This window comes from Parus major, chromosome 21, assembly GCF_001522545.3.
Source record: "Parus major isolate Abel chromosome 21, Parus_major1.1, whole genome shotgun sequence".
Taxonomy (NCBI): domain Eukaryota; kingdom Metazoa; phylum Chordata; class Aves; order Passeriformes; family Paridae; genus Parus; species Parus major.
This window is the reverse complement of record NC_031789.1, coordinates 5,559,464-5,585,708: the sequence shown is the minus strand read 5'-3', so window position 1 is coordinate 5,585,708 and position 26,245 is coordinate 5,559,464. Positions and strand designations below refer to the sequence as shown.

Sequence of the window (26,245 nt, the reverse complement as noted above, 5' to 3'; positions counted from 1 at the left end):
GCCCCCCGCGCACACACACGCACTCCCCCGTGCCGGGGCTGCCGCGGGCTCCCGCGCCCTGCCCGCTTTATTTTTTTATTTTTCTAGGACGAATGTGACAGGTAAAAAAAAAAATTAAAAAAAAAAAATTAAAAATAGAAAAATGTAAAAATAAAAATAATGATGATAATAATAATTCCACCCCCGCCGCTGGCCCCGGGCTCCCCCCGGCCGCGGTGGCGGCGGGTGCGCGGCTCCGGGAGCGGGCACACGCCGGTACGAGCACAGCCCTCATGCAGCAACTGGAAAGCGAAGGAGCCAAACCCGGGGTGGGGGGGAGAGGCTGGGGGAGGAGGAGGCAGGCTGCAAAAAAATCACCCCCTCTGGGGGAGCCTCATCGCATCCTCTCCGCCGACCCTCCCCAAAATCATCCCCGCTGCCGAGCGCTGCCAAATAAAAATCGGAAATAAAAATAAAATAAAAATCGGAAATAAAATAAAATAAAAATAAAATAAAATAAAAAATAAAAATACCCCAGCCCTCAAATCACCGCGCCCACCCTCACCCCCTCCCCAAAAAATCAGCCCCACGAACCCTCCCGGCTCGGGGCTGAGCTCTCCCCACGTTCGCTCCGCGCCGGCAACCCCCGGCCCAGCCCCTCCCGGGCGCGGGTGGCTCCGCGCCGCCGGCCGGCCCCGCTTGGGGGAGGGATGCGGGATGCAGGGGAGGGATGCGGGATGCAGCGAGGGGGAAGATGCGCCCAGGCAACGCCGGCTGCCCCCTCCCCACCCCGGGCACTTACCTACGTAGGGAGGCGCTGCTCCGGGAGCGGCTCATGGCGAGCGGCGGCGGCAGCTCTGCGGGCCGGCCCTGCGGGGCTCCCCCCGCCCCGCAGCGGCACGCGGAGCCCCGGCAGCGGCGCTTGGCCGCGTTTCCAGTGCCACACGCCATCCTCACCCCGCCCTTCCTCCGCCCGGGGTCGGCCCCGGCCGCTCTCGGCCCCGCCGGGACCACCCAGCCCTCTCTCCGCCCGGGGGTCCGGGCACGGGCGCGGCCGGGGGTGCGAGCCCCGGGCTCTACCGCGGCTCCGCGCAGCCCTCGGCGCCTCCCTCAGCCGGCTCTGCCCGCACGGACCGCGGGGACCTCGCGGGGGTCCCAGCCCCGCAGCCAAAGGGCACCCAGGGGAGGCAGCGGGTGGCCGGCCCTGCCTGGAGCGGGGAGCAAATCCCACCCCAGCCGCAATTCCTGCCTGCGCCTGGTCCCCCGGGAAAGGCCGAGTGATGCAGAGAGACCCCGATATTTCTGTGACACAAAGAACTTTGTCCCGTCTCTTGTCCCTAAGGCCAAGGAAAGGGTCGTGCCTCAAGTTCTCCGCGGCTTTGTTCCATCGTGGTGTTGGTCTGTCCAACTCCACGTCCAAGAGCTGTTGGGAAAATGAAAAGAAAATAAATGACCATCTGATAACTTTTTGCTTGTTTGTTGTTCCTTTTACAGCAAACGGGGCGAGGTGGAGGGACGGAAGCTATTGCAGCCAGCACGTGGGAAATGCGTGGCAGCGAGCTTGATGTCCTGCAGTGCCTTCCCCTCCGACTCCTCAGCCTTCCTCAGGGCGAGTTTGTCCTTGATAGAACCCAGGTGTTCATTTTTTTCGGCTTCTCGGGGTGACCAAAGCAGAGTTTGCTGGTGCTGAGTTTTGTATTTTTGCATATTTGTTTTCCTCTGCTCCTCAGGCCACGATCAGCCACCTTATGTAATGACTTGTGTTACATAAAATCCATTCTTCAAGGAACAGTCATTAACCTACTACTGGGTATTGAAAATACCAAAATACTGTCACACAATTAAAATCACTAAATGGTGTCCTCAAATTAGAGCACAGATTGCTTTTTGCTTTTTTTTTTTTTTTTTTTTTTTTTTTTTTTTTTTTTTTTTTTTTTTTTTTTTCTTTTCAGTTTTTGGTTTGGTTTTTTTGGGGTTGTTTTTTTTTTTAGTTTTTTGAAAATTAAACCATACACATGAAACATATGACAAGCCAGGCTCTTTATGCAAAGAAGCAGGGCTGGGAAGGCACCTCTTGCTTTACCCTGCACAACCCTCTGCCCTGAGCTACTTCCACTTCTTCCTGAGCTCAGAAGTGGATTCTGCCATGGAAATGCAGAGCTAAGAAAGGATGCAGCTGGTTACTCTGCCAGTTGTAGAAAACAAAAGTGTTTCTAAAGTCACAGACAAAACTACAAGAGGGAACAGTTTGAAGATAAGTCTCAGGCAATTTTGTGGAACTGAAGTTTCCCCAGTCAATGTTCCTGAGCTCCCAGCCCTCCCACAAACCAAGCTGGGTCAGCTCTCAGCTGGGCTCAGGGCACTGAGGAGAGATTTTGTCATTGGCTCAGGTAAAAGTATTTCCCTCACTGTGCTTCTGGAGCACAGATCCTCCAAAAATCCCTGTTGTGGTCAGTCCTGGCTGCTGGGATACCAAACATCCCTGTCCTGATCAGTCCTGATTGCTGGGGATCCCAAACATCCCTGTCCTGACCATTGTGGGTGTGAGCACCGCTGTCCCGGTTGCTCCCAGTGCCCTTCACATCCCACCTTCAGCTGAGCTGCCCGACAGGTGACAGACTCCAGCCTGGTCCCGGGCAAAGTGGCACTGTCACAGCTTTGAGCCAGGGGACATTCACACCTGAGCAAAGAACCTCTAATGGGTGTTACACATGCAGCTTCGAGCTGCCACAACGGGTTTGTTAAACCGGTTCCTGATTAAGAATTAACTGTTCCCTTGGGAAAAGCAGCACCCACCCTGCCTCTGACTCCTGCTCAGCTCCAGGGCTCGAGTCATGCTCTCACCACCATCCTCACCCAGAGAGGTGTGCAGGCCACATCACAGGATCTCAGTGGCATTTGGCCAGTCCCTAATCAAGATTACTCTCCTCCCCCCCACCATAAATATTCAGCCTCAGGTAGGAGTTTATCACAAATCACACCACAGAAACTGACTCCTCTGCTTTCCTCTTGAAGGGAATATGACCTCAGCTCAGTTCTGTGCTGCTCTCACAAGTCAGTTTGCAGCAGAGTCTAACACACCAGAGCAAGCATTTCTTTTCCTTTTGAATTTCTTCCATACTCTCCCTGGACTTCACTCATAGATTTTTTATTCCCATTTTTCCACCAGTTCCATGCCAGTACAAGTGTTTGTCTTTGTCAATACCTTCTAAGGTCCAGCACATCTGAGAAATGGAAGTTGAAGCTGGATACTCAGCAACAAATTTACTGGGCTGCTGCACTGGGAAAATCTGGGATCACTGATCTTTTCACAGATCCAGCAACCCCAAAACCTTGGGAAGAAGCTCTTTGCCACCACAGGCAGCCTGATTGCATTGTCTGCACTCCTCAACAGGCAGAGAACTTCAGCAAAGAGACACCAGCAGTGCAGAGGGAGAAAATCACCAGAATCCCCAGTTTTATTTACACAAACTCATTTGAAAGACGTGCTGGTGTTGCCGACAGGGAGAAGGATGTTCTCACTGTTTTGAAGGTCCCGAGAACGAGAAAAAACAAGAGTGACTCGTGTGAGAAACTCCAAACTAGGATTGAACAGGGCTCTGCTGCTCTGTGCCTCATGGATGGGATCTGCAGAGGGATGGAAGTGCTTGGCAAAAATCTGCCCACACAGGAGCAGCATCAAAAAACTCCCAACAACAAAAAACAAAAAAAGAAACAACAAACAAACCAACCAACACAAAAAAAAACCACAAAAAACCCAGCTATTTAATCCATCCAGCCTTTCATAGAAAGTCAAAAATGCTAGAGAAGTGTTGACAAAACACAATCTGGATTTGGAAAGGAGGTGATGGCACCCCTGGGAGGAATCTGCATTTTAGAGCCACCTCTGCCCACCCTATGGAAGCTGGAGAATATCCCAGATAGCTGGAACCTCTCCCTGCCAGCAGAAATTCTCATTCCTCATAGTCTGTATCCAGGGTGTGGACCCTTCCCTGCTTTTCTCCAATAAAGAGGGAAGAGGCAACTCCAAACCTTGAAAATAAATCTTTCAGCACTGATTTTCCACCAGTCTCCAGCACACAAACATTTATATCCCACCTTGCTCTTAAAGGAAAACCCCATTCTTCATCCCACGTCCTTTTTAAATTAAATGTTTCTCTTGAAATTTCTTTTGACACGGAAAATAACTTGGACCTTGTGTTTAGCCAGTTTTAGATCTACACATAAATATCTTTGTATGTATAAATGTGTATTTCAAAGGCAAGAACCCATAAAATTCTGTATAAACTGAGCTTAACTGGGAATTTCAGTGTTAATGAAGCATATGGAGAAAAAGTATTTCTATAAATCATAAATTTTTCAGTAACCTGCAAGTTAAATGTGAAGAGTTCTAATTAATCCATGAAAAGGACTCTGCTGTAAAACCCCATATACACAGAAACCACAGGTTAAAATATATTGTGTGGGTTTTTTCTGTCTATGAAGTAACAAGCAAGAACTCTGGGTAGGATGAATTAAGTTGAAAGTAGAAAACATTTCCAAACAATTTTCAAAACATTTTCACCTCACCACAGAGCAGCTTCAGTGATGAGGAAAGAAAATTCTGCTCCACTCAACACTGGGCTTGCTTGGAATGTCTTTTTAAAGGGATCAACCAAAGCAGTTCCTACAGAATGATCTCCTTCTTCTGGTTGTAAATATCCCCATGGAAACAGAGATGGTATCAGACACACAAATGAGGAGGAGCAGAAATCGTTCAAATACAGAGGTCTCTAGGAATAAAATAGGACAGGACCAGGCAGCTGGAAAAGAAACTCTGCAAACCTCATCACAACTACTGCTCCAAGTCCCCATCCCCGTGCTTGTTCTGATCTCCACAGAATTTCTGCCTTAAGTGTTTTTAACAGACAAAAAACCCCACCCAGCACAGGTAATTTTGGGTTATTAAACATTCCCAGGACCCAAGTATGATGCAGTGACCCATTTGGACACTGGCCAGGACAGGGATTGAGCTGGCAGAAGGCTGAGTTTCACCACAAAGCAGTGGAAAGCACAGCCAAGCCCAGCTCCCAGGAGTGCAGAGGTGTAAGGTTTTTTTGAGGGCCTGACTCAAACCTCGGTATTTGCAGCTGCCAAGAAGCATTTTCCAGTGTGGACTTGCAGTTTTCAGGTGTGGAACCTGAAATGATTCCCTGTAATGCAGTTTTTGTTTTCCATTAGAGAAGTTAAGCAGCATGCCCACAGGACTCACTACAACACTACCAAAGTTGTCTGCACTGAGGGGGAACATTAAAAATCCTGGCACCAAATTCCTGAATGTGCAAAACAAAGCTAAGGAAAAGGAGGTGATTCCTCTCAGCTCTCAGAGGTCAGTGTCAGAATGAGAGAAAGTAGGAGCACAAACCCTTCCAAGGTGATGTTTACAAAGTTGTCCTCAGCTATCCCAGTTTTAAAGACCTTGCTTTGCTCCAAATCACTGACAGGTGCCTTTAAAAAAACAACTTTTAAAATTTCTCTTGCCTGAAAGTAACAACACCTTACCAGTCACACTCTGCAAGTGGAATAATTTGGTTTGTTTTCACTTGTATAAGTCTGAGCAGACAGAATTCTGAGCTTTTGTTCTGTTTGTATTCACCCCCATTCTCTGGGGCTTGAGATGTGTTTACTTTTGCTGTAAGGGAGAGAAATGTTTCCATTCAAAACTACTTTGGTTAAGAAAAACCCAACTTTAAATTATTTCTGTTGACTGGAGTTTGCCCCAAATTCCCTAAATCCAGTGGGCTCCAGATTTAAAAGCCTCACACTCTCATTCACCTCACACAAATATTCCATTTTACCTCAAAAAGAACAGCCACACTTCCTCAGCTTCTATTGTGAAAACAGACAGACTTAAAGGTTTTTTTTATCTTTATTGGATGCTTCCAACTTTTTAGCTAATAATATACAGATACTCAGTTTTTTCATGGCTCCATTCACATCCTCACAGAGTTCAGCCATTCTGTCACATTAAAATAAAAAAAAAGCACAACTGAAATAAAATAAATCCATAAGGAAAAATACATTATAAACTTATATTCAAGAAACATTCTTTTTATAATTAAAAACCTGCTTGTAATAATTAAAGTAGGATTTAAAGAAAAAACTTGATTTTAATTTTTAAATAGGTGGCCTTTGTGTATACTTTTAATCATTTTATATGTACAAGCCCAACCAGTATCTCTGCCTACCTGTGACAGAATACCTGAAAAAGGAAAAAAAAAAAAAAAAGACACTGAAAATGAGTTTTTAAACAAACAAACAAAAAAAAAATCAATATTCATTTTCGATGAAAATACAGTATAATCAGAATTTTAAACACATGCTTCCCTCATCTGGATTAAGGCCTAAAAGACAGATGTGCTTTAATAAAAGCAGACAGTGTGAAGAAAAGTCCTTCCACTTTTCTCTTCAAATTCCTGTAACAGCTCATCTATTTCATTTTCCATGTCTTCTGTGTGCTGTATCTGGAAAAGAAGAAAGTCTGAGCAACCAAGCTCCAGGGATTTGATGTTTAGAAAACTGTAATAATCCCAGTTTTCTGGTTTACTGGGAAATCTAACTGGGCAGGCTGTACCCAACAGGGCTTTATTGCACTTTATTGAGATTCCCAGCATTCCCAAAGGCACAGATATTCTGTTTTATGTTTATCTGCAGATCCCAGCCCACCTAATTGGCATTTCAGGAGGACTTTGTTGAATAGGCACCATCCCTCCTCCCCATATAATAAACGGAGGCTCAAGAATAGCTTCAGGCACAGGGAACAGATGGCTGAAATTTCAACTCCTTGAACCCTCTTTAGGCTTCTTGGATCTGGAAAGGATTTGAAACCAGAATAAATCACACAGGCTGGAGTCAGAAGCAGCCTGGGATGGTGAACTCCTCAACCTTGGAGTGTAAAAGAACACAGGACCTTCCTCTGCTCTCATCACATTGGTACAGCTCATTTTAATTCTAGTTTTTAGTTTTGTTTGTACAATAAAATACAGGGTGTTTTAAAGGATATTTGTATCCAGAATACAACCCTCACATTTAATTCCACCTAATCACAACTGGTTTGAAGAGGGTTCACTCTGCAAACCACAAGTTCACTTAAATTCATCCATTTGCCCAACAGCTCTGAAAATAAGCAGGAGAATGTGGAAATTTGCATCTTGACAAGGATTTTACTGGAACAACTGCAAAATGCAGGAGCTTTGAGGAGCTGCAAGCAAAGCTCAGCCCTTGAGCAGCCAGATGGGTCCAAGGCACCCCCAGGATTCCTGATTTTCCTCTTTACTTACACACTGGCAGAGCTCACAGATAAGGAAAGCACCCAGCGTTGCCTCCTCATGGTTATCCTGAATGTCTACATTGATCACATGGACTGGCTGACATGTCTCCTGCTCTCTGGAATTTAAATCTATTTAAAACAAAACACAACAGCAAAACTTTGGGTGGAATGGGATCATATTTTACACAAAGTAGTAACAAGATTTTTAAAAATAACATAGGCGTTGTCACATTCAACGTTTCCAAAGTATTTTTCGGAATTTATTTAATATTGTCTTAATAATCCCTTTTATTTCAAAAAACAAGAGGTGGATTTTGGAAGCATATGAATTCAGACTTGTGAAAGGGTCATGGCAGTTTATTGCTCCTAATCTTTAAAGACCAAGAATCTCAAAAGCAAAGAGGAATTTTTGGCTTCCTCACCTGGAGGGTTTTAACCGCTCATTTCTAAAAAAAGCACCGTATATCCAACACTCTGAACTGCAAGATGAACTCCTGCAAGCTAAGCACTGATAGTCACATTAGAAAATTCTGTTTTAAAATGTAGCATTTACTAACAAGGGTGAAAAAAAAATAAGACAATTTTCCTAGAAGTGTACACATGTTACTGTTGTGCCTCCCTAACATATCCTTCCTTCTACATCCAGTTTTTGACCTAAAAGTTGCTCTCTCCTACCTCTACTCTGCACCCTCATTTTGGCAAATCTGTTTAAAAGTATTATCTTTCACATCCAGAGCCATTTGGGCCAAGTGTGAAGGGCACTGTGAAGGTAAAGAGCTGGAAAATTTGCAAGTGGTTGCTCTTCACATCCCTTCCTCACATCTAAAAAGCAGGGTGAGAGCTTTCCACCTGAGACAGGCTGAAGATGTCTTCAAGAACCAGAGCAGCTGCTCTCAGAACTCACCAACACATTCCAAACCCTTCACTTAAGCACTCAGAACCTTGACAAAGCTCAAAAGTATCCTGTTATCGTGGTAACAGATAACACTGAAGAGGCCAAGTGACAACCTTTAAGTTCTATGGATGACACCAATTCACTTGGCTGGTGTTTCAGTGGGGAGGAAACTCCTCAGACCTCACACAAACTCTGCCCAGCAATTTCAGAGGCACAAGGCTCTCAGCTCAGCAATTAACAGAGCTCCAGCTGAAAACTCCATGGCTCTGAAGGAGTTCCTATCCATGCCCTGTGCTGTGTTCATGTGGAGCTGGATCCCCAGAGATCCTTCTGGCTCCTCTCTGACTCATTTTAGGGCAGAGCTGCAGCACATTTGCAGTGTTCACCACACTCAAGGAGCTTCTCCACCTCTACAGGAGGTGTTTCATGGGGATACACTGCTTGGGACCTCACAGGAAGCCTGCAGGGAAGGGAGGGGAGCTGCATCAGGAAAACAGCTCTGACTTTTTTTTTCCATCAGCTCATCCCAATTTGCTCAGTTTTTGAGGTCCATGAGCATTTCCAAACCAAACACGAGTTTCTGTAAATTTCCTTATGCCAGCCCCTGCTGTGCACACACACTCTGTTGTCACTGCCAGTACCTTTTGGGGACAAGTGCTCAGCCACCACTTCTCTGGTGCATAAATCTACATCAACAACTGCAAGCTCTTGTCCTCACTGGTGTTCCAGTAGGTGGAGGAGACAGGAAGTTTCCAGATTTGTGGAGGACTTCAGGGAGGAGGGAAAAAAACCCACTCAAAGTTAACTTGGTTTATTATTTCAAGCTCCTTACCTTCTACTACTTGATCATAGACTCTTTCTTCACACGTTAGGATCAAATCAAAAACGTCTTTGCAGTTCTGGAATCTTTCTGGTCGTGGCTTAATTCTCTTATTTCTGTCCAACATGTGTAAAATTCCATTCTGTGTGTATCTGAAGTTGCTTGAGTTAAGTATCTTTACTTGAAGGAAAGTCATGGTTTTGAGCAAATGACCAGCACAAAGTAAATTATTAACATATCTTTAAAATAAAATACTCTGTTTGCAAATCTAAAAATCAGTGACTGCAAAAGATTCCCAAGGTGAATTCAATCCCCACCATGCAGCTGCCTTTCACAGAGCTGCCACTGGCACCACAGCTTTAAAGGGCCCAGAGAAGAAAAATTTTTCTTGGGCAACTATTTTTATATCCATAAATACTCCCAACCCGCAGCCTGTGCTGTTCTGTGAGCAGGATGTCCTACATTCCCTTCTGCCACTGCCCCTCACTTCAGGGGCCCCACTCTTCAAAGGCCATTCCCAGGTGCTTCAGGGGCCACCTGCACAGTCCTACCTGGAAATGCGGATTTATGCAACAGAAACTCCAAAGGAAGCCGAAGAAACCATAGAAGCACTTCCCATAAAAATATCCTGAGATGTATAAATAGCAAGGAATGAAGAAAAACACTGACATTATGCCTGTCAGAGCTTCATCACTGTGTGAAAGGAATCTGTGATGTTGCTTGGAGCTATATTTATGCTGCTGCTGTAACCTTGAGGCTCTGATTTTACATCCTAGAGCCCCTTTTCAGGCAGGATTCTCTAATCCCACCGTTTCCACCCTTCTGGGATGCGCAGTTTCATTGGGAGCACTCCAGGCTTGACTGTCATATAAATCTGCTGGCTTGAGTAAAATCAAACTCCCAAAGGGAAAGTTTTAGGGCTAAGTTGGGAATACCAGGAAAGGTTTGGACTGAGAAAGCCTGGAAGAAATGCATCTCCTCCTGACTTTACCACAGCTGTATTTTAGCCATCTAAGTATATATTTTTACAATGTAACAATAAGGATAACAACCTGTAATTTCTTGAGATAACAATTCTGAGAATAAAACAATTACCATAATTTGTAGCAATATGTAAGAGGCCACCTGGGCTTACTTCCTTGCTGGAAAAGTGACAGACATGTATTTCCTCTCTTCAGAAAACACTCCTACTATTTTTGTAACAAAAGACCAAAATTATCCTGCCTACCTTTTAGCAGGAGTTCAAATTCTACTGCCCAGATGTGCACGGGTGTGCTCACAGTGCTCCTGTTCAAGCAAACAGCCTCCAAAGCTTTTAAATCCTTCAAGTGTTTAACTTGTATTAAAAATTAAACCCAGCTCTCTACCTACAAGAGTCTACTTCATGTTGAAAATGGGTTCAGTTCTTCTGTGTGTCTGCATCACTGCACTTCAACTACTTGTAATGTCAATTTTGCACCATGAATTAAGTGATAGGCTGTTTATCACAATTAAATGTTGTCAATTAGCCTGACTTCTGCTGCATTTCTTTTCTCCATGTCACTCCCAAGCCTTTTTTATTCTTCCTTCCCAAAAGGTTTCTCCTTGTATTATTAAGGAATTGTCCTTTACAGCCCAAAGCTCTCACCAGCAGCTGTTGCACACCAACACCCCTTTGAACTCTCCTGGGGTTTGTCATGTTTGGGGAAAAAAAAACCCACTTGAATGGAGCCATCTCAGACCTCTGGTTATTTGCAGAGCAGGAAAATGACTGCATTTTCAAAATGCCATTTCCAAAATATCTGCCATTTCCAAAATATGCCAACATCTGCCTGCATTGCTTTGCTCAGTTGGAAGGGGAGCCCTTCCTGGGATCAACACTCCTCATTTCTACATCACACAGTTCAAGAAGGAGGGGGGGGAAAAAAAATCCACAACATCCCACACACTTTTTTGGGTACTTTTTTTCCCTTTCTAGGATAAAATGTTGCTGGCATCTGTCCCCTCGCTTTTCTGAGTGAGCCTGGAGACAGAATTACGCAGATTCCCAAGCCCACACAAGATTTCTGCTTCACAGCCCAGCTCTTTGCTGCCAACTTACAGCTATTTTTTTTTTTTTTTTTTCTCAAGGGTCCAACTGCCTATAAAAGGAGACTGAGAGAAGCAGTTAAGATTTATGGTGCTTTCCTATTTGGTTGCCTGGAATCCTTTTCACCTGGCAAAGTCAGCACATCCTTTGAGCAAGGAAGGGGGTGTGCTCTGCACATGATTATTCCAAGGCATAATAACCCAGCTTTTTGCTCTTTGGGAGCTCAGGTGAATGCAGATACTACAGCTTATGAATGGTTTCCACCACACTGGCAGGTCTTGGATCATTTAAGTCAGGCTCTGCTTTCCTTCCAACAGATTTCAACTCCACACTCCTTGTCCTGTGCATCCCTGCTCTTTTCAGGACAAAATTTCCCCTGGTTTTCTGTGCTATCACATCTTCATAGCCCTACCATGCTCAAGAGGACACCAAAACCTGCCTACATTTCCCTTCACCTACTGCAAACTCTTGGCAGAGTAAATCAAACACATTTTTAAAGAGTCCAATTTAGATTTCACCTTTAATAGAACAACTGTGCTAAACAGATCCCAAATGTGATGGAATTTAGGCAGGACGACTCAGCAGTGGATATAAAAAGGAGATGTTACAGCACAAAAGTTGTTTTTTTCCAACAGGCACAGCATTGTTGCTCATTCTCAGGGAGGACTTCTACTGCTGACTGTGCATTCTCTCCTTTGAGCTAAGTATATTCCATACTAGTGATAAAGATTTATTTTTTTAAAAAAATGTGTTTAGATAAACCCCTAAAGCTTTCACTGCTTTTGCTACTCAAATTTAAAATTCCTGTCACAGACACCAAAAATGCATTTTACCATCCAATTGGTGGGTCCCTACTCCAGACATCTGGGTAACCATCCCTCCAAACATCCCACACCCCTCCAAATTTGTCACTGACAGGTCCCAAAAACTACTTTTTACCCACGAGCACCAGCATAGATATGGCCAACAGAGTCAAGTCTCTATCCTGTATGATGAAAGAGAAATGATCTTACTGATACAAGTATTCAGTAAGGTTCATTTTAACTCCCATCTGAAGCTGAAACTCACAAGTGATTTGAGCTGGAAGTGTTGGAGTACAGAAATTAATTACATAGATCTAAAATTCCCATCCCTATCCCCCTGCCCCATCCCTTGAAGTGTCCAAGGCCAGGCTGGATGGAGCTCTGAGCAACCTGGTCTATGCAGGGTATTCGTGACATGGAGAGGGGTAGAACAAGATGACATTTAAGGTCCCTTCCAACCCAGACCATTTCTGAAAATATAAAAGGCAATTTATCAAACCTAACTGGGAAAATGATACTTTCTAAAATGAACACACCCTTTTTAGGAAAAAAATCTTTAAAGTAATTGCTGGCACCCAAACTTTCTACATCTTCATATAAATCTGATTATTCCCTTTAGTGAAGCTGACACCATCCTCAAACACTGCATTTCTTCTTTGGGAAAACCAGAAGCAGAGCAGAGTGCTTCTCATCTGAGCATGAAAAGCATTAGCAGGTCTCTTTTCCTTATCATCCGTATTTATTTATTAGTATCTGCATTATAAACAGAACATCTTGCATTAAAGCCTGCCTGGCAGTTTGTCTAGGAACTGGACATTTCCTTAAATGGAACATGCAAGGGGGGTGAGGCTGCCCAACCTTCTTCCACCTTCAGAATCAGCTCCTTTAGAGGGAATGAAAGACTGGAAATGGGCACAGGCACCAGAAATGCCACTTTCCAAGCACAGTGGTAATGGCTGCAGTAACAGTCTTCACTCCAGACCCAGAGAACACAATACCTTTCCTCTGGAATTGAAACTGGGCAGTTTAGAACCAACCAGAGATGGTTCACAAGTCTTTTGTTGGTCCCTAACTTATTAAGTCTTAATATTGAACCATTCTATTGGATTCAAATGGAAACAGAGCAGGGTGAGATGGGATATTAGGAAAAAATCCCTCCCTGTGAGGATGGGAAGGCCCTGGCACAGGTTGCTCAGAGCAACTGTGGCTGCCCTGGAAGTGTTCCAGGCCAGGCTGGACAGGGCTTGGAGCAACTCAGGATAGTGGAAGATGCCCCTGCCCACAGCAGGGGGTTAGCACAGGATGAGCTTTAAGGTCCCTTCCAACCCAAAACAGTCTGGGATTCTAAAACATGCCATCCAAAATGATCATGAATATGCTAAACTGGGCTCCATGACATTTCTGCAACATTTGTGCCTGCATGAATGACCTGCAGAAAACCTGAACTTGTTTTTCCTAGTGAAAGACAAACACCCAGCATTTTTAAGCCACGAGCTGTAAGGATAAATCCAACTGCTCCTAGGAGCTGGTCCAAATATAAGTAACCACATGCCAGCCCTGCTCACTTCCTGAAGCCTGGCTGAGCACCAAAGCTGAGGGGTCTGTACCCACACATCAGTGAAGGTAGCAAACATCTTGAGGTTAGCTCTGAGCTCAAGTGCCAGACAGGAATTTATCAGTGCTGAGCAGCTGAAGCTGTATTTGGGGTGAAAATGGACAGATGCCAGCTGCCAGAGGGGAAAAAGAGAGAGAGTAAGGGTGAAGTCCAGTGCCAAAGAGGTGGAGAAGGGATGTTACCGATGTACGGAAGAATGACAAGGATACCAAGGACAAGATGACTCAAGGATGTGGCACGTCTGACTATGCCATCAAATAGCTGAGTGTGCACTTCGTCAAAGTGTGAACTTCAAGAGAAGTTTGGTTTGGATTGCTGGAATCCAGTGTTTGGATCACCTGGCAGTGACATGGAAATGTGACTTCTGCAGTCCTTCCAAGGAGCAGCAGGCAAGCGAGAGGTCTCAGGAGGGTCACCCAGGACCTCAGGATGCTCCCCTCAGGTTTGGGAGGCAGTGCCAGATTCCAGGGATGAGCAGCAAATGTAGGACTGGGAGGGGGGGAAGTGCTTTGAGAAGAGATGTCTGTGTAAAGGGATGAATCATCCCCCTGCCCAGGGAAGCAGGTTCAGGGAAACGAGCTGCAACAGCCATTTCCAAACTGGCTTCTGCTGCTGTCACCCTTTGTGCTGTGAAGCTCAGAATTTCCAGTTACAGCTTAAGGTACCTCAGAAAGAGCAAACCATAAGCATTGCAAACCCTAAACTGATTAAACCACTTCATTTAGAACATTTGGGAAACCTGAGAATACTATCACAGACAGCAGGGCCACTTGGCAGCAGGAACCTACAAAGAAAGCACCATGCTGGATGAGGTCTGCAAGAAACACTCCTGGCTTGCAATCAATGCCAGTTTAAGGGATTACAGTTGCTACCATGAAAATGGGAATTGGTTTGGAATAAAGAAAAAAAGAAGTATAAGCATCTCTAATGTTGGCACAGAGGTTTTGTGTCAATGGGAGGTAACTTCAAGGCAAGAAGCATCGACTGTCACTTTGCTCCCCCTCCTTCAAACTGGGATGAAACTGCCGAAGAATGAAATCACTCCAGCTCTAAATGGATTTTACAACAGTCATCAGCCTCAGACTGGATCCTTCAGTCAGAATTTCTCAGAGCATCTGTTTGGGATTCACCTTGCATGAAGAAATAAACCTTTCAGACTACCTAGAAGAGACAGGCTGGCAGAGGGTGCTTTATATTGTTGAAAAGCATTTACTATTAGACTGGAGTCTGTAGTTTCTACCATGTCCCAAAGCTCAAACACAGGGGAAATGGTATTTAAATAATATATATCTAGCTCATGCATTGTTAATATTTTAATGTATTTCCTTTTTAATGTGACTTAAACCAAGATTAAAGGCAGTGTTATCAGAAGGCAGATAAAGAAGTACTGAAGATTCGCTGCCTTTGAAACGGCTGAGATTTTGTGAAGCATTTTGGTCTTAAAATTCTTCATGGAGAAAAAGGGATTGGAATTCAGCCTGTGGCTAGAAGCGTGTTGATTTGTAGAAATATGCCTCTTAGAAGCCTGTTTAAACACATTTTTCCTTCCTCATCCCCTCCCTCTATTTCTAAGAGCACTGAAGTGCTTTGTAAGACACGGTAAGGAAGAGAATGAGACTTGTGCTGCACTGCCTTTCGAAGAAGTTGTGCCACTGACACAAAGGCCACAGTTTCAACTATTTCTAGCTCTTGCAAAGTTAGGCTTCAAAAAAAGATGGAGAATACACAAACCCAACCAAAAAAATACAAAAAAACAATCCCTCAACATACTGAAACGAAACATTCCAAAATGGCTTCCAGAGACACAGCTCTCCTGCTGAACAATGGAATGATAGCTCCGGAGAGAAGCTGACAAGTGCTTAGCAGTTCAAAATCCATGAAGAAAAACCACATGAAAATATAAGATAAATACATGCATGAAGAGCTTACCTGAAGTAGAACTTAGGTCAGTTATTCCTCAAGACTGAATTATATACAAAATATCACATGGGCATCCAACTTCAATATGGAGTTCACAGAATTAAAGCTAGATCCCATCACCAAGATTAGCACTACTTTTTTTGGTTTTTGGTTTTTTTTTTATAGAAAAGAATCAATGTCTTCAAGGGAGGTGCACCAAGTTCTTCTTCATTTCTGGAGTTTTCCTTCTAACTGAAGGAGTTTAGGAACCTCTTCAAGACAGATTTTCCACCCTCCCCTCAATTTTATAACCTTATGGAGCTAAGGAGCTACAACTGGAATCCTATCTGAAGTTAGGGAGGCCAAATGAAAAGAGGTAAAAAATGTCAGGAACAGAGCAGGCTGCCTAGAAATCCTAATTAAAAATACACCCCTATCTGTGAAAATAATCTTTAATGTGAGGGTCACAGACACATCAGTGTTGAGGAAAGGAAAGAAACAATCAGCCACAGTTACTCACTGATAAGGAACCCAGGAGCAATTCCTGCAGAATTTTGGCTAAATTTCCATTTGAACAGCTCCTATCCCTGGGCACAACATCAACTGCTGATGAAGATTTAAATTGGGTTTAAATTTAAATTGTCTAGCAAGTTTCACCTTTGACTAGTTTTTGCCTTCACTTGAAAGCAAGGCTTCACCCAGCAGTTTTGCTCTATTTTTGTTTCAGCTTTAAGGTCACCACCACAGAATTAGAATTAAAATTAAATCCTCAAACCCCTTCACAGAGTTGTAAAAGGCAAGTGATGACAAGGACAAATAATCCTAATGTTGGAAAGGTGGATTACACATGCAAATACAAGGTGGTATATGGGAACTACAGACCATGGTTGTATCTTCCTCAAATTAGGAGCAGAATTCACTACTGTTGACCTAGAAATAACAGAGGAATGGTTTTTTTTAAAAGCACCGTTCAGAACATTGTTAAATGGTTTTGGGGCAGTCCTCAATTCGGGCTCAGGGAATTTAAATGCTACATTCCAAAAATTCAATGGGAGATGCTGATACTTATTTTAACTCTAAGTTTTAACTGCCACATCTTAAAAGGTTTTGAAGTACTTCCATTTTAGATCTACAGTAACCACCTACTCAACCAAAATCTGTATTCCTGGCTCCATTAATCCTCTATTCCTGTGCTGCTGAAATTCAACATATGCCTTCAAGGTACAAGAGCCTGTGCTCTATATTTCACTAATTAACTGCAATGAAAGGTGATTTTAATCTCTGTAGAGTGGGTTTTTAATAGTTGTTCCCCCACTTCATAAGTGAACAGCAGAGGTTTAGTGTATCTCTTCTCTCTGACACAATTTTAACCTTGCTCTGAGTGAAGTCCAGCAGTGCAGCAGCTCATTTTTGATTGAGGCCACTGCTTTCTGAACCTGGGGGCTGTTTATTTGGGCTGTTCCCCCACAGCCACAATGTCACTGGGTACCTGGTGTCCACAGCACCTGCAAGGAGAGCACTCAAACCTCAGGTGTCTCCTCACTGGAATATAAGAACAAGCAGGGTGTTGACAGCAAGACTCAAAATTTCAGACTACAGGTGATGAAAGCAAGGCTGGGAAACAGAATAAGCAGCTCAATCATATGGAAACACCCCTCCCTTTTGTATCCCCATCCCAACCACACTCCAAGCCCATGAGGAGAGCAGCCCCTCCCACCCCACAGGTAATTCCCATCTCCTCTGTGAAGTTATGCTCACCCAACCGAACTGAGAGCCCCTGGGACCCTGGGTTACAAAAAAAAAAACTATTCCAAAACTCGCTAATGTGAGGTGGTCAGGTTTTGGTTAAAGTCTCTACCCTCAAAACCCACTTCTGGAGTTGTTTTCTGTGCTGCCAGTCTTCAGTCTGGAAACCTTAAATTATCTGAGAATCAAAAAAGCAAGGTCACAGAGGCATTTGCTGTTGTCTTATGTCCCCTGCAGTAGCTGTTGTTTAAACCTCCTTTATCTTGAGAAAAGGTTTAAATGTAACACTGCAAATGCATATGGGGAACGCAGCAAAACGTGGAGCAGAACCACAACAGTGACTCCAAAACATGCTGAGAGGGGGGGGAACAGGTTGGCTTTCTGTTGGTTTTTTGGTTTTTTTTCTTAAGTACTGCCATATTCAGCACAGCAGCAGTGAAGAATTCAAAAAGGAAATTTCAAATCGTTGGTGCTTGTTAAAATTAATTCTCAGTTCAAGGAATTTTCTTTTAAGAAGTTCTTTTAATCAGGATATGGATATGGCATACCTCATTAAAATGGGTTTGCAAGATCTTCCTTTTCTCTATAGGCAAAGGGATAAAAAAGTCCAAATCAAATAAACCAGCACATCACGTATGATATATTAAGACTACATCCTACATTTTGAACTTTTTTAAAAAAAAGGATCCTTGTTGAAAAAAACATCTAGAATGAGTCCCCAAGTTTTGTTTGTGGGTTTTCTTATTTTAAAAAAATCAACTTTAAACACAGTATTTTAAAATAATGCAGTTGGGTCATTTTTAGTAGTGTGCCTAATCCTGTTCACCTTTGCTCTCTAGGATTAAATGTTACTGGGCCCTCCTCTGTCCATTCTTTATAATAAACTACAGGGTTATTTTTTCTCGGTGCACAGAGCAGATCATATATCACAAAATCCTCAGTGAGAAGGGTGAGCTCTTTAATGAAAGGCATCCTCTCTCCCAGAGAAAGTATTCTGTAAGCCTTACCTGGCAGTTTGTCTGAGCTAAATACAACATTAAAGTTGAGGTGGTCGCTCTTCCCAAATCCATACTCAGGATAGTCTTTGCACTGAGAAGGATCCACAGTGCAGTGGAGGCAATGGACAATCTGAGGGTACTGATGTGTTCATTCAAGAGCTAAACATGGTAACACACTACAAAAAAGCATTTGGAATGTGTGCATTGGAACTGGGTAACAATTTACAAGGGAGCATTAGAGGTCCTCTGTTTAAAAAAAAAACCTCCTATAAACTTAAATCATTTAAAGTTCGGCAGCCAAGCAACTGTATAGATTCTTAATGCCAAATAATGAATTACACCTTTCAAGGATGAACCACACTGGATTTTTTTAAAGAGGCCGTGCCACAGGGATACAGTTCTTTGTCTTTCCTAAGCAGATCATTGTACATCTGATCATATGTTGTTTTGAAGTCATAAACATTTGGCTTGTCTGGGGCTGGTCCTGGCAGTTTCACGTGAGTCCCTGTGCCAAAGGATCGGACACTGAATCCTCGTTTGCTGAAAGACACAAGGGAAGAGGGGAGAAGACAATTAGACTGGATGGACTTCAAAAATTACAGTGCTGAAGAACACAAGAGTGAATTTTAAAAACACCTCTTAGCCAGCAGCCAGCTGGGCAAACTAATTGCCAAGAGTATCCAACATGTATTTTCTTTGTAGTTACAATCTAAATTCACACACCATTTCAAGGGAAACACCTCTATTTGATAGGAATTTTCTTAAAATTATGGTACACAGCTATTTGGAAATGTCTTGTGCTTTCAGACATCCCAGATTTGCAACAAACATGTTCTATGTTTGTGACAACATAGGCAGAGATGCTTTTCTCTTGATACAAGTAAGTAACTGTACTGACTGATCAATACTTAAGTGTCCTGCTGTGCCTGTTGGCCTAACTGCATTATTCTTCTCACTTTGCTGACCAAACTGCCCCGGAGTAATTTAATTAGCTTGGGACAAACATTTGTGTGCCTGCCACTGGAAACCATACAGTGCAATTACTTTTACACAAGTGGGGCAGATGTTCTGCTGGTTGCTCTCTAAAACTCTTGACTAAACCAGATTAATTTCCTCGATTTCTTCATTCCATTCTTATAAACAACTACTTGTTTAATAGTTATAAAAAAAAAAAAAGGCAACCTGCTTTCTTTAGCAGTAATGCCAAAATACTCTTGCTGATTAACTGAAATACTCGAACCTCAATACCTCCTTCAGCAATATTAAAAAATATGGCTATCTATTGAATAATGGGACAAAAAAGAGATTTTCTGGTGGGATAATGGACAAAGCTACATGGTAAATACTGTTGCTATCACCCAGAAGGCTGAAACCTTTGGGTCTGTAATGACAACATAACTTGAAACAGTAAGACCACAACTTCATCTATTTTTTTTTTAAGGATTCATACTTTCAGCTTGAATGATTTTAGCAGGGACTGGATGGAGTGAAGATTGTTGAAACAAAAAAGCAAGTGAACAACCCAGTGCCCCCACACCCCCAGAAATAACCCCAAATTTGCAGTGCTTTCCTCTGAGGAGAGTGAACAGATCTGGAACCCAGTGCAAGAGTCAGCCCCAGGCTCCTTGGTCTGCACATCCAAGGAAATTCAGCAGAAGACACCAACTCAAATTGTCTGTTTGACTTCAAAAGGGGTTCACAAAATGATGTCAAATGCTTCTGGACAGATATGGTGATCACCTTCCGCCCCAAACTCAAACAGAGCTCTGAAATTATCAACACTTATTTCCTTCAGTTCCTCCTACTGGAACACAGCCCCTCCTTTCTCTTTTCTTGCTTCTCCACACATTTTCCTCCACCTACTATTTTTAGGTGCCTATTTCTGTAAAAAGACAAGATATGTGAGGATTTTTTTCCTTCTTTCTGCAGGACTGATGACTGAAAATGGATACAAGTGGAAAAAAGTGCAATTCTTTGCCCCTCCCAGCCCTCCATCACATGTAACTGGTGCAGTTATGAGTCACTGTTCATTTATTTTCCCTGCAATACTTGCAGATCCAAGTTTTGATTCTGATGCTTCTATTGGATGTGCAGAGAAACATAATATGTGCAGAAGAAACTGCAGTGCTAAGAAATTCTTGTTTTAATTTGGTCTTTCCTTCTATGGTTTCCTCCTAACTTGTAATTTTTTCCTTTATTATTCTTTGAAACAGGTCTGCTTGGATCACACACATTAAAACCTCCACCTTTTAATTGCTGTAGATGCTCCTGAAGTTTGCAAGATCTCATATAAAGCCAATCTGAAATGTTTGACATTCAACACATCAAATTTTTGTGCCTCCAAGGCCCATGACCCATTCAAAATTACTTCCTTGAATAGCTGGAATACGAGTTCCTCACATGGAATTTCATGCTTCGTACCTTGGTGAGTGGTAATGTCAATTTTTACATTATTTATGTCCCAGGTACAATGAAGTATTCTAAAAACACTTCAACACATTTCTTGCAACAACTGGGGCACGGGAGAGGAAAAAAAAGCCTGCACAGAGCCATTAGTCAGGAGCTTTTATTAAATATTATTCAGATTTTATTAAATAGTCGGACACATCCAGTGTAGTGAAACATCATGTGTCTGTGCAAATGTGGCACATTTGTAAAAATGAACAATTCCTACAAGATAATGGGTATTTAGTGTTTGGTTTTGGCCTGGTAAAACTACACAGAAGATGGAAAAAAATGAGCTTTGGCACAAAAACTAAAGAGTAAGACAGACTAACAGACTATCCCAGCACTGATTTCTGAAAATGTGGAGCTTAAACTAACATCCTAATAATGACCACATTTCAAGAAGTTGTTTCTTTTAATACCATTATGGCTGATAGAAATAAACTACCAACTATTAAGGACAAAGTGAGTCACTGCTCAGATCTCATTTTCAGCACTTTGCTCACCTCCCAGTCCAAGGCTCATCACAAAGAGCTCACAAGCACCACTCTAGTGCCCCTGAGCACTTCCCTCCAAAGGATCTCAGAGCTCATTGAAAACAACTCTGAAATCAAAGATCTGTCTGGACCACACTGACACACCACAGACTGGGACCACTCAGTTCCAGGCACTGGCAGGAAAAATAGTATCTATCTCTGCAGCTTGAGACATGAACTTTTGTCCACATCTTCCTTTTATTTCACTGTTATACGGGGCTCTCACACATTCTTATTCAGCTTATTTGATGTTCTTAACAGCAGAGCCTCTCTTTACAAAGGCTGTAGGAAATATTACTAAATATTAAAGAAAATGCAATAAATCCTGCAGTGCCACTGCACTGAGAGTGGTGAAGGTTTTCAGGGGCCAAATCACTAATTTTACCACATTTCTTTCCACAAGAGGTAGAAGGAACATAACCAGCAACCTTTGTAGGCTACTTAGAAAAATCTTATGCCACCCAATCAATGTATAAAAAAATCATCCCCCAAAACAAGCCCACACTGCTGAAGAGCAGGATAGAAGCATTGTTAACTCATTTTGAATACTAACAAATTGTAATTTGCTTTATCACTACTAAGCTGTCAAATGAAAGTGTACTTTAATATAAAAAGTGAAAATATCTCCTTCTTAAGAAGTTATTAATTTAGGATTTCTTAAATTAGGCAATACAGATGTTAATATGTCTCACTGCATTTTGGTGCTGATAGATGATGCCAGAAGAGAAGCTGAGAGTAACAATTTACAGAAACAGCACAGGTGCAACCTGAGTTCTCTTACACCTCAATGTTGAACTACAAGTCTTAACATCAATATGCAAACTAAGTTTTTGCTACAGGGGTTGCAAAATTTGAATTTCCCTGCTGCCACTAAGATCTCATGTTCATACTTTTAATTTCTTAAAAGTTAGCTTTCTAAAACCAGAAGTATGTGGCTGAAGTGTGTACCAGCATTGTAGAAATTTTTATTGCCAGTAAGTGACATAGAGAACTTGAACTCAGTAACTTCCTTCTAAAGGGATCAGGGTACTACCAAGCAAACAGAAGTATGGAAGTTGCTGCATAAAAAAGTTTGGCTGTAAGAGATTTACCCTGCTGCCTTCCTCCTCTGAGGGAGACCAATGAGTCTGCATGCTCTATGGCAAAATATAAAGTAAAAAATAAAATCAGCTACAGAACATGCTGGTTTTGGCTAGGGCAGAGTTAATTTTTGTCCCAGCAGCTGTGTTGTGGATTTGTGTTTGCAACATGGGGATGTTTTTGTTACTGCTGTGCAGGGCAGAGTACCCAGGCCTGCTCTGCTTCTCACCTCACCCTACCCCAGCAGAGCCTGCAGAAGCAAATAATGCTGGGTGAGTAATATCTGACCTAGGGAGGGACTACACACAGCCAGTCTGACAGCTTTTAAGGAGGGATCGTGTCTTTCTGCACTGCTCTTCCCTTTCCCCTTTGCTTCCACCCCTGTGGTGATGGCTCTTACTCTAGCAACAAACTTCAGACAGACCTTCAGCCTGACTTCTGCTGGAAAATCAGTGCAAAGTGCTTAAAACTTGGTTAAATACAAAATACACAAGCTCACGCTGAATGCTGGACCCCAGACTTAGTTTGCCAACAGCACACAGAATTTGTGTCTTTTAAAGTCTTGTCATCCACTAACAAAATACCTTTTAGTTTCATAATTCCTCAGCTTCCTCCTAACTCTTCCTCTTTCAGGCATGTGTTCTTCCCAGCTGCAGTGCAACATGCTGCCCTGAACTGGTGAGGCAGGCTGGCTTGGTGCCAACACAATTTCGTGGAGTTTAATGGCAAATGGGCTGTTACTTCTTTAGAGCAGCATCAGCAATTTATCTATTTTTTGCCATTTATGCTACTGCTGCTATAGCTACAAAAGATGTTAATAAAATTAACCGTTTTCAAAATATGGTTTTGTTACTTTTAAATTAAAATCTTATGGGAGAACAGACTTAAAAAAACCACCCCACATTTGGCGAACATCAGTCACACCGGAAGTGATTCATTTCTGCAAAAACACAGGGGAAGGAAAAGGCCAGACGTTATATTTCAATTTAATTTTGTTCTTAATAGTCAACTTTCAATTAAAAGTCTGTTCCAGCATTATTAGAGGAAAAACTATGTCATGTTTTCACAGAACTGCCACAGGTAACATCCGATGCCAAGAGTGAGAGTGAAGAGCATGACATGCTGCCACAGTAAGATGGCTGCCAGACCAAATGCTCCTATTATTTATTCCTTTCAAAGCTTTTATTTACATTTAGCACACATCTTATGCATGGTTGTTTTGGGTTACTGTGCCATCAACGTATATTTCTAATGTGAATGTTTCTTTGCATAACTTTAATAAAATAAACCTGACCACCCTTATCATGTTCCTGCAGTGCAAAGCAAAGATTTAGGGGTGTGATTTCAGGCAGATCAGATTTCTCCTGTCCATCAGTCTGTCCCAAGTCTCCCATCTCACCTCTTCAGCCAAGCTGAGAGCACTTGTAGTGCTAAACAGATTAACACTTATAATCTCAAAGACATTTAGTACTCTGAACCGAATGTTCTGGTCCTCCTGTGAAATGAAAGAGATCCCTTTCAGAGTGGCTCAGTCTCCATACAATGTTAAAGATCGGAAGGGACCTTAAAACCCAACCTATGGGCAGGGACACCTTCCACCATTCCAGGCTGCTCCAATCCCCGTCCAACCTTGCCTTGGACACTTCCAGGGATTGCTCAGCCACAGCCTCCCTGTGCCAGCGTCTCACCACCCTTGTTACCACGCTGAAAAAATGTCTTCCCAGCACCTAACCTGAATTTCCCCTTTCACTCTGTACCCATTACTCCTTGTCCTATTAGTCCAGCTCCTCCGGCTTCCCTGTGGGCCCCTTTCAGATGCGTACGAGAAAAAAAGAAAAAAAAAAAAAAAAAAAAAAAAAAAAAAAGACGGGAACATTCAAGTTTCCACATGCCGAGACACAGACCCTGCTCTACGCAAGTCCCCAGCCCATGTTTTCAGCACTGAGGCCCAAGCTCCGTCAAGGAGGGCCGGGACCCCCGGACCGCGGCCTGGAGCTGGGCGCGGACGAGGAGAGGTGAAAACGGAGTGAAAAGGGGGAAAAAAGGGGGTGAAAAGGGCGTACAAACAGGGTGGAAGAGGGGTGAAAAGCGAGTACAAGAGGGCTAAAGGCAGAGTGAAGGCAGGGTGCTGTCCCGCAACCACGGGCCTGCCGGGCCGGGCGCGGGCCCTAAAGCACGGCCCCATCCGCGGCTCCCGAACAGCAGAGCGCCGGCGGCACGGGGCGGGGGGATGAAGCGGGCAGCAGCGGTTACCTGAGGATATTATGCGCCTCCATGCTGCGGTTCTGGTTACTGGAGCACACCACGGCCACGCGGAGCGGCGCGGACGGCATGGCGGGCATAGGACTGCCCACGTCTCCCTCCTTCCCGGCCGCCGCTCCACAAAATGGCGGCGGCAGCGCGGCGGGCGGGGACGGGACGTGTCAGCAGGGCCCCGCTGCGGCCAACCGCGGCACGGGGCGGGGGAGACGGAGCGGGCGCGGCCGCCGTGAGGGGAGTGCCGCGAGAAGCGACCGGAGGGTGCTGGGCGAGGGTCAGTGGAGTGTGAGTCACGGGCGGTCTCGGGGAAGCATTTGGCGCAGCGTGGAGGGAGAGGGTTGTGCCTCCTCGTCCGAGTTTTGGCCGATGAATAATGTAAAAATAAAAAAGATATTAAGGTGCTGGTGCTCAGAGGAGTGTAGTGGAGGAGAATCTTTATGGAGAGCGTGAGGGCTTGTTCAGACTGGAGTGGGGCTGAGGGGAGATCTCATTGCAATGTTCAACTTCGTGAAGCGAAGAGGAGGGACAGGCAGTGATCTCTGTGGTCAGCACGGACGGGACCCCGGGAAGGGCTGGAGCTGTGCCAGGGGAGGTTTAGGTTGGATTTTGGGGAAAGATTATTCCCCCAGAGGGTTCTAGGGCTGTTCCCAGGCTCCCCAAGGAAGGGGCACAGCACCAAGAGCTCCAGGAGGGTTTGGACACCGCTCCCAGGGATGCACAGGGTGGGGGTTTGGGGTATCTATGCAGGACCAGGGCTTGGACTCTGATCTTTGTGGATGTCTTCCAGCTCAGGATGTTCCATGGTTCTAAAGCTTCTGTTCACCTCATCCAGGGAAGGGAACGGAGCTGGGAAGGGTCTGGAACCCCAGGAGAGGCTGAGGGAGCTGGGAAAGGGGCTCAGCCTGGACAAAAGGAGGCTCAGGGGGGGACCTTCTGGCTCTGCACAGCTCCCCGAGAGGAGGGGACAGATGGGGGGGGATCAGGATTTCTTCCTGAGAACAGGGACAGGAGGAGAGGGAACAGCCACAATTGCATCAGGGGAGGTTTTGGTTGAACATTAGGAAGATTTCAAAATCTTCCACCCATAAAGGGCGATGAGGCCTCAAGGGCTCCCAGCAAAAAACAGCCATTCAGCGGGAATCCCTGAATCCTTGAGGCCTCTCTGTGAGGCTCTGGAATTAAAAAGCACCACTTGTCAGAAAAGCAGGATTTTAGGACAAATTTCCCTCCGTTTGGCACTAGATGGCAGCCAAACGCCGCGGCGGGGCTGGGACACGGGGAGATCCCGAGGGGAAGCCTTTGGCTGCAGGATTGAGTCATCCCGAGGAGGAGAACTGGACTCGACACCCTGGATAATCCGAGGGCCCCTTCTGTGTCCAGGAGATCCGCAGCGAACAGAACGCGGACAGCTGGTTACTGTTGGGATTCTGCATTTTAGGAGGAACGCTCACGCTTTTACTGCAAACTGCACAAATTAGAACGAGTTATTTATGTACCCACCGAAATACACTAGTTTCAGAATTGTTTTCTCACATACGGGTCAAAATTATCACCGTGCTCCTTGCTCAAACCAGCTCACTCCCATTTTTCTCTGAGGGTTTTGTCATCTTTTCCCTTTTCCATCTCATGATGCTTTTCCACTTTGGTCTTGCACTGTTTCAATGGCAGGAGGAGGAAATGGAGCAGGAGAAATACAGGAGATAAACCAGGACATCAAAGGAACAAATCTATTCCCCAGCCCAGCTGAACTTAACTAGTGAGGCAGGACACTCTCCTCGGTGCTTCTTACCTGA

The 26,245-nt window shown here is 44.1% G+C and overlaps 2 protein-coding genes across 2 annotated transcripts in view; both read right to left on the bottom strand.

Annotated features, from left to right (window-relative positions):
* The window catches only part of TMEM240 (transmembrane protein 240), a 14,259-nt gene extending 13,185 nt beyond the window's left edge, over window positions 1–1,074 (bottom strand). Inside the window, exon 1 of the mRNA XM_033519197.1 lies at window positions 782–1,074. The gene's annotated coding sequence lies outside the window, so the exon portion shown is untranslated. The remainder of the gene's footprint in view (window positions 1–781) is intronic.
* Window positions 1,075–5,870: 4,796 nt separating this feature from the next.
* On the bottom strand, window positions 5,871–24,603 carry SSU72 (SSU72 homolog, RNA polymerase II CTD phosphatase). The gene is made up of 5 exons (XM_015648493.3): window positions 24,447–24,603; window positions 18,529–18,672; window positions 9,016–9,155; window positions 7,299–7,417; window positions 5,871–6,482 (listed from the first exon to the last, which is right to left on the bottom strand). The coding sequence occupies exons 1-5, from the start codon at window positions 24,533–24,535 to the stop codon at window positions 6,381–6,383; spliced, it is 594 nt and encodes a 197-aa protein (XP_015503979.1). The 5' UTR covers window positions 24,536–24,603; the 3' UTR covers window positions 5,871–6,380.
* Window positions 24,604–26,245: the final 1,642 nt, after the last annotated feature.